At 30.0% G+C, this 9,588-nt stretch overlaps 1 protein-coding gene across 2 annotated transcripts in view; it reads right to left on the bottom strand.

Annotated features, from left to right (window-relative positions):
- Positions 1-3,098: 3,098 nt before the first annotated feature.
- Positions 3,099-9,588, bottom strand: part of LOC106468058 (uncharacterized protein CG1161-like) — a 20,141-nt gene continuing 13,651 nt past the window's right edge. The window contains exons 4-5 of one of the 2 annotated variants that reach the window (XM_013928456.2): positions 8,375-8,503; positions 3,099-5,299 (exon numbers count right to left, since the gene is read on the bottom strand). In XM_013928456.2, the coding sequence (XP_013783910.1) occupies positions 5,156-5,299; positions 8,375-8,503 (273 nt within the window). In that variant the 3' untranslated portion in view covers positions 3,099-5,155. The remainder of the gene's footprint in view (positions 5,300-8,374; positions 8,504-9,588) is intronic. The other variant, XM_022396368.1, reaches the window with a different exon arrangement.

The following is a 9,588-nucleotide window of genomic DNA, read 5'->3' as shown; positions in this document are numbered from 1 at the left end:
CAGTAAGACTATTGTCAGTAGTGAATACAAAGGTCCAAGCAACACCAAACAACTATGAGCCAATCTACAAGTATCCCTGCAAGTTGTGGCATGGAGAAGTCCAAGAGACATCTCCTGTGTTTCCACCTCCATATCTCCCATCCATGAAAAGCCTTTCCTAGAGCTAAAGTTATCTAAGAGGTGGAAGGCATCTAAGCAACAGGGGAGTCTGTCCATCAGTACAAGGTCTTCAGTGATACAGTTCTCTACACCTGTGACTACTACCATCAATGAGTGTGATTCTACCTTGATGGCTGTACAATGGTAAACTAGCTAGTCACAGTCAAGGACTTTACTGCAAGAGAAGGTAGAACTGCCCTCCACCCCACTATCAAAATATCAAAGCATCTCATGCAGCCAGGTGGATAGAGACTTGGGTGCTCTATTATCATGAAGAAGATAATCATAAAAAAAATCACTGCTCTGTAGAGAACTGGCTGCCAGGGTTTCCATAGATAATCAGCTCTTGTTTTAATTATAATTGTATGTATGTATTGAGAATTGTTTTGCTTATTGGATTTTTAGTTAGAGTAAATATGCAGATACTTTAATGAATTGCTCTGAAGTTGTATTTTTACTTACATGTTCCTTGTTAAAAGGATTAGCTTCATTATATGTATCATTGTTAAAGGGTTTGTTAATGTAATATCAATGATTAAGGGTTTTATTTTGTTGTTTTCAGTTCATTGTAAATCTTTTGATTTTCTGCAAAGATTTTTCCTGTGTTATTATTATTTATTATTGGGTAAGAGCTTTTATGGGATAAGAGCAACTTGCTTTAAGTTAAACTGATTGAATTTTCAAAGATAGAGACAATTGAGTTGGCCTGGAAATAAATGGAAGAGAAGGTGTGTGTGATGTGTGTGGATATATCATGCACTTTCTAACCCCTCATCTGCTAGATAAGTTTTCAAATTTTTCACAGTATATAACACTGGTCAAAGTTTGTGTGTATAATATGACACATACATATACTTTTAAAGTTAGAAGGTGTACTATGTACATCCACTTCAAAAACAAACAAGTTCACAGATTATACAAATCCTTTTTAAAAATAAATACACGTCTACATAGTATGTGTATTCTTTTTTAAACAGACAGGTCTAGAGAGTACATGTACCCTTTCTTAAAAACAAAGGTCATAAGAGTATATGCATATCTTTATTAAAACAGACATGATGACAATATATGTATTCTTATTTTTAAACATGTTTGGAGTGGGAGTATCCTTTTAAAAAACAGAAAGATAAGGAAATATGTATATATACTTTTAAGCTAAAGATGGGTAATGAATACCGGTAACCATTTTTGGACCAGAAACAGGTGTAAAATGTTTTTATTCACCTTCAGGCCATAGCAGGGTTCATACACTTCAAAGAATGAAGGATTCTATGACTTTTTTCAATACCTATTATCAAACCTTCCATGACAATTTTATACATCAATGGACATATTTCATGACTTAAACAACTTTGAGTGAGGATTTGAGCTATTCAAACACTGAATCAGCTAAAGCAAAATACACGAGAAAAGAACACAACAAAACTGAAAATGTTATACTACTAATTAATGCATTCTAATTAACAGATCAATTAATAATATTAAATAAAATCATTCAGGAAGTTGAAATTACTTTTGGATATTCACAGAATTATGAACACAACCCAGAATCAGAGAATTCTGAGTAATCCATAATATTCACCCTGTCTTAAAACACTGATGATTCATTTTCTCTCTTCTGTATGGACAGTTGTCACACAAAGCACACTTTGCATTTGCTGTCTACTCAGATCACCCATGAGTTGTACCTTTCAACACTCAGCTAAACTTCACTAAACTGGCACTCTTCAGGCATATTATGTACATAAATCCGATCAGTGTAAAAAATATTTTTGATTTGTTGAAGGCAATATCGTGATAACCAATGGAAAACATTGTTTATATGTAACCATGGCAGCATTACAGTGGAAAACCAATAAATGCTCAATATTTTGATTTCATTTTGGGAAATATCACAACAGGACTATTTGGGGAAAAATATCTTCAAGGTCAAAGGTATTATATGCAGGAGGAACTGGAAGTCTACTATAATTATATTTCGTACAACTTCTGTAGTAAGATCACCCTCTATTCGACTTTCTATGACATTCCATGACCAAAGCTAGGACTCGTGACAATCCCCTATTTTCAACATACAGAAAACAGTTTATTCTTCCTCAACTTATCAGCAATTCCATGATTCCTATGAACCCTGTCAGAGGCAAGTGTAGAAAATACATATTCATGTTCATGTAAAGCATATATCCAGTTTGTAGACCAGAAACGGATGGCATTGTGTATCTGATACGCAACACTGACAACCACACAGAGAATGAGTAGGTTTATCAGTTTTGGTCCCATAAATACACATACAGGTTATGCATCATTGCATATCCATTTGGAGTTTGAAACAAATTTCTTTCATTAAGTATATGTAGATATGAGGGATGAGAACTGCAAAAAAACGTTCTTGCTGATCATGGGTCCAAGCCCTATAATAGATGGATTTAAATACTCTCTGGTACATTTTGGGGCATCTTGACGCTTTTTAGTGCTAGGATGATCAGTAAGTATTAGACATTTGCCTCCTTTAAATGTTCCAATGATCATAATTACAACCAGTTATCACACAAACTGGTCATTTAAAGAAAAATTTAGATAGTATAAGTGTTTATAATGGCAATGATTAGACCAGTTAAGTACAAAATATTGTGACATTACTTGTACAGATGAGTTTCTACTATGATAAATTACTGACCAATAATTCACAACCTGAGTCTCCTAGATATAACTTGAGACATTTTGGAATCTGAAATTTGTAATATGTTTTCATTTGTAATAAAAAAGTTCATAATTACCTAAAACAATTTTGAGAAGTTTTTCTACTACCTAGTATGAAGCACGTCTGAAACAGGTGTTTTTATTCCACTAAAATATTAGAGAAAAAATTAGTGTTTATATCTGTGTGTGTATATATTTTTCCCTTATATCATACATAGCAATACGAAAACACAATAATACAAAAGTGCTTAAACCTATCTGTTATTTGTTAACGCATTGCAACAGCTTACAGAATCATAAAGATGTATTTCACATCATTATAACTTAGTACACACTTGTTGTTAAAAACAGGGATTCTCTCTCTCTCTTGGTTGTTTACATGAAAAACTTGCATTACCTTAGTGTTATACAAAATTTCTCCAAGAAGGTTTTAAAAAATGATAAACTACATTTGGGACAAAAAAACACTTATGTTTGAAATTCTTAATATAATGTAAAACTGCTAATATGCATAACACCACCAATTTGTTTTAGAGCTAAATAATAACAATAATTTTTATTATTTTACAGATGAACCATGCAAGTCTGATAATGTCACTAAGTACATGTAAACTCGTTAAGTTCATGAAACAATAAATTGAACTATCAACAATTTTTGTGGTTTGTTGCACAGCAACTAATTGCAAAATAAAATTTTCCTTTCAAATATCACTACTTTCTTCATAACACCAAATGCAAGTAAGTGAATAATAATAAAATAATTTTTAATGATAAAGTATTTGTATATTTTATTAATTAAATTACTGCAAGAACTACGAGTATGTTACACTAAAAAAAATATGCATAAGAAAACAAAATTAATATCTAACTTTTTACAGTATTCAAATGTTAAGAACAATTCATTTAAGTACTGAAAAACATTTGGGTTCTTTAGATAATTGATTTATAACTGCATCATAGTACACAAAATAATACAGTTAGTTAAATAAATAATTTGACCTAAATAATGTAATACTATATATATTATTAAAGAATTAGAAAAAAGGCACGTTATCTTTATAGATTTTTTTTTATGTACTTAGGGAGACCTAAATCGTTGTTCAATTGCTATCAGTCTTAGGAACTGAAGTTGGAATATCATGTTCTTTCACAAAATTTTTTTATTCTCTCACACATTCATCATATGCGTAACGGACTAGAAATGGAAAACTTGAGAACACTTGTTTCAAATCAGAACTCTCCCATACAAATGTACAGTAACTGTATTTTTGGCCACTTAGCTTTTCTTAAAACATTGTATAAACTGTTAAGATTTAAATAAAAAATCAAAAGTGTACTAAGAACTTTGTTTTTGTAAACTTTCCAAAGGTATGTAGGGTTAGAATAGCCTGTTTAGGTATTACCTTAAATTATAGTAGTCTTATTCATTAATAAATTGCCATGAAGTACATGGACAGTTCAGTTCTAGATATCTTAACTTCTGGGGGTAACCAAATTAAAATGGGATAGCAAATACTTCTCTCACAAAATTTTCAACGTTTCCAACTTAAAAGGCCTTTAGCTGGAAAAACTCTGAGTATTTATTTTTAGTGAAAGTGCATTTCATTTAATGAGTGACTATTGGAAGATTCAGCACTTGAAGAAGACTATGAGTTGATACATCAGGGGCCTCTCCAATTACAATATGTGGAATGTGGTAGAAAGAACTACAAATTAGGCATCATTTGAAATTAAATTATAAACCAAGTATACTTTGATGTTTCTACCCAAGTACTTTAACATTAGATGTACAAAGTATACTGAATTATTTGTGCAGTACAACACTTAATATATTTTGTATTCAAACATAGTTACATATAGAAGGAGATTTATTTTACTCTTCTAACGAAAATCAATCAGAAAACAACTTGATAACATGTTTTACCTCATATAAACAAGTCTTCAAAAACACATTACATGAGCAAGTTTACTTAAAAGACACAATTAACTTATGTTTACAAATTCAGATCTGATGGGGTTTTTTTTGGTTTATTTACAGTGAAGAAATAAGAAATAATGGAAATTTCAGTTAAGTTGTGATCATTTCTGGATAATATTAGGTTTAATATAATATTTTGACCTCTTCTAGTATCTCATATTTCACTGCTCATGAACTTAGTTGTTCAAATAGGATTTCAGACTACACACTATTAATGTACGTGTATTTTTCATACTTAAAAAGATTGTGATAAAATTTACAATCTACAGTTCAGGAATGTATTTCAATACTTAATACATCATGCTTAAAACTTATACATCAGTTTAGCATGGTATGTTGATCATAAATGTGTCTTCGTTGTTCCTGAACACTACGTTTCCACTTGTCTTGTTGTTGCCCAACTCTGTTCAACACAGTAGTAGTGGGAGTGGGAGACTGCAGGGGCATTGTAATTGGGTCATCCTGCAAGAAAACGTAAAACCTCTGAGACCTGTATATATATTCCACAAGTGCTGTTTATATAGTTTTAAAGTCCTGAGGTTTGGAAAATCCATGTGATTCACACACAATATGACAAATGTAACTTGGAATTATATTTTTACAAGTTCAAAAATACATGGTCAACTAATTTATAAAGATATATAAAATACTTTAAAAAGTTGTACAGAAACCTGTTACATTATTCATCTTCATATTAACAATACAATACTAGCTGAAAGAACTAGCTAAGCAAACAAAAATTATAAAAAAAAAATTCACAATTAATACAACAACTTTTAATCCATAAAACTATCTATTCCACTAAATATAAACCAAAACTTCATACAAATTATATACATTATTTCAAAAATCTTTATGTACATTTTGGATTTATTATTGTTTGTCACAAACCAATTTTCTGTTATCATACTGCCACTCTAAGAAACATGTCATATGAACTAGTGTGTTTATAGGTCCTTAAAAGTATGCTCTAAACAGACAATAGATAAGAGTTTTTTCACCGTGGTTGTTGTGAAAACAAAAATGTTTTTTTTGCCCTATGTTTCAGATTTATCATGTCAAAGCTATCAGAAATTTAAAAAGCAAAAACAATATTTTATTGCAATTTATAAACACAAGAATAAGATTAGACAAATATGAAATAGAGCTAAATATGTAATAATGTAAATAACGGACAAAACATGCATTTACAAAATGGAATATGAACATGCTTGTCTATACATCAATAAAACTAAAAGAAATATAAAATTTACAATAAATGAACATAAGCTTAAATGTTTAAAATAATAAAACTGGAAATTCTTCACTGGCCAAGTCTTACCATTCACAGTATTTTGTGGGAGAAGACTTATTTTTGACTCAACCAAATGATATGACTGCTAGAAATATTATAAAATCTACAGAATTATTAAAAAATAAAATAATTACGAAGGTTTGGTAGGTCAGAAAGAGATAGTGTGACCTTTATTAATTATGTTGTATGTGAAAGATGTAGTACTATGGGTCTCATGACCAATTCTAAAGGTATATATGGTTTGTAACCATACCTTGTATTCTACATTCATGAAAATGATGTTGATGCATCAAAACATGTAGGTTATCTGTTTATTGAGACTGTTCATGACCTTAGAATAAAGATTTTAAATTGTGTATTTTAAAAAGATGATTGTGTGAGTATTTCAATTAAGGTTTTACACAAGTTTCACATGAATTGTAACCTTATGAATCCAGTAATGGGATTTTTGTCAAGGATATTTGCAAAACTGAAAAATGAAGGAACAATTACTTCAATTAAATTTCCTAGTAAAACGCAACATCAAAAGAAACTGTACTGACTACTTACTGTTTACCGAGGGTTGAACAATGGATTTTCATAATTTTGATTTATCAAAAAAGAAGTGTTACAGCAAAGCAAGAAAATAAGAGTTTACCATATTTACCTATCAGTGACTAAATAGAATAAAGAACAATGAAACGACTGGGAAAACTATTTGGATTCATATTCAAAGAGACTTAGATAAATACAAATTGAACTCAGAGGAGAAGTTCAGTTGTTTGTTCAACAGAGACAATGAAAGGAAGTGAAACCAAGTCAAATCTGCTACTTGAACCTTAAGTAAATTTTGTAAAAATTAATAAGGTCATGAACTACTCAAATATGTTAAATGACAAATAGATAAAGGGATGTGTTTTGCTTGCTAATTGTCAAAAGGAAGAGTTTATTACACAAGTTGAAACCTGTTTAAGCAAAGTTAAAGTTATTAGTAAGGCTGATATAATTAGAACTGAAGTTAGAGAGTTCAGAGGTAATTTGAAAGTTAATATAAAGAAAAATGTAGACACAGGTTTTTAAAATCATTAAAGAAGGTGCATTTTGTTACTTGTAAAATTGACAAGGTAGGGTAATTTGTGATACAAAATGTGATTATAATAAGAAAGATGAAGAGTTATTAAATTAAGGTATCAATGAAAATATCAAGAACAACCATTGTAATAAATTACATGAATGAAAAAAGTTAAAGACTATAAGTAACACCTCAAGTTAAAAAAAATAATACTTAATTCCTAGTAGTTTTATCACTCCAAGATTTTAAGCATTGCCAAAGGTACAAAAATAGATTCTTACAGAACCATTGTCAAACATAGGAATATCTTCTTATAATGTAGCTAAATTTATAGCACACAAGTTTGTTTGTTTGTTTTTGTCAGGGACAAAACTTATATTGTTACGTTAGAAATTCCAACATAATAAGGATAAAGGGTTATCAGAACAAGTGGTCTACAAATGGTTTGACTTTCTTTTGGCTATGTTGTGACCTTTTTTGTTATGTTGTATGTAAATGATTTAGAAATAAGGATCACATGATCAATTATAAAGATATAAGTGGCTTGTAACTGCATCTTGTATTTTACACATCTAAGGATGATGTTAATACATTGAAACATGTAGTATCTGCTTGTGAGACCAGCAACAGTCTAAGAATAAAAATTTTAAGTTATGTATTTTAAAACACTGATCATGTAAGTATTTTAATCTAATACTACACATTTATTAGCACATTTTTCTGGGCATTCCAGATAATATATATAGCTCACACAAAATTGAAAACTAAAACCTTTTTTTATGGCGTGAATTAGTTAAGTACAGCAACTTTCAAAAGAACTTTAGTAGGAAATACTTTGTTAAAGCAGATTTCAATTTTCATAAAGCTACAATGTGGTAACTTGTAAATCACACGAGGTTACACGACTTTTACATGCCCCAGGAACGGTTATATTTAACAGTTAAAGAAAATCACATCTTTCTTCAATACTTTAACAAATAACATCTACAATTACATGGCCTATAATACAGAACACTTAAAAGCTGGTTATAATCCAAAATTTCTACAGTATTTTTCAAAATGAAGTCAGTGGTCATCTGAACTACTGCACTATATGAAACACTTAATGGGTGATAAATACTTTTTTTTACAGTAGATGAAAAAAGAAAAAATTACATTTGCAACTTATATCTTAAAGTGCAAGTTTACATACCACACACACTTCATTGTGATGTTCTTCATAGTGAGCTCTTCGTTTATTAAGGAATGGATCCAATAACATTAGGAAGATCATGTATACCACAAGTAGAGATATCACCCAGATGATAAGGATCACTACTGCCTACAAAATCACTACCAAAGTTAAACGCATATATAAAACCAATAATATGCAGTTACATTCAATGTATTTTGGAAGCTTTAAGATAAAAGTAATTCTATTATTTTTTGGATTATATCATAATAAATCAATGTGTAGTGTTTTCTCACTAAGAGACATAAGGTTGCCAAATCAGGATTTAATTTTAAACAATGTTGGTTACTACTGTATAGTTGAGCTGATACATGATATCAAATGACGGATCTACATTTTAGTATACATGTTGGTGCCTGTTTTATTAACAATCAAGTCCTTTAATAATTTTGTTTAAATTGACTAGTATCTATCCACGTACATGTTTATTATACACATGTACATAAACCTTACTTTGTGATTTGGGGTGACAGAGATGACAACTGTATATTTTTATAGATGCAGAAGGAAATCAAATTAATTTACTTGTAGGCTGTTAGATTATAAAACCTTTTTAAAACAGTGTGACAATTTGCTAGCCTTTTGACCTTGTGTGTTACAATCATTATAGAAAGACTTTTAGTGTACAAAGCTTCTTTTCACTGTTGCTGCAATGTTACATTAAATAACACCCTTAATTTGTCAAACAAAACTGGATAATGCTTTAATCTTTTTAACTGACATTTGACACAAATTCTGTTTGTTAAACAACACAGGCTTCATTTTCTATATAAAAAATAAATTGTAAACATATAATTATACTTACAAAAGAGGCTTCAATAGTGATATACACATAATCTAGTATGTTTATAAACTGTTTGTTAGAATAAAGTGCAACTAATATGTCAGAATAAGAATACAATGTATGATAAAATCAGACTATTTACTGTTAAGCTACAGCTAAGACATGACACATTATACAGGCTCACAATGTAAATAATTCATCTGTACTGATAAACATGTAAAATATCAAATACCAATGTAAACGAGATGAAACTGCACATTCTAGAGTTAGTTAATACATGCAAAGCATATATATATATATATATATATATATATATATACACACACACACACACTACTACTTTATTAATAACTAACTACACTAGAGACACGACGACGACACACGAGGGTAG

The sequence above is a fragment of the Limulus polyphemus genome, unplaced genomic scaffold (genome assembly GCF_000517525.1).
Source record: "Limulus polyphemus unplaced genomic scaffold, Limulus_polyphemus-2.1.2 Scaffold2852, whole genome shotgun sequence".
NCBI lineage: Eukaryota > Metazoa > Arthropoda > Merostomata > Xiphosura > Limulidae > Limulus > Limulus polyphemus.
The sequence above is the reverse complement of the archived record's forward strand: the minus strand, read 5'-3'. Positions and strand labels throughout refer to the sequence as shown.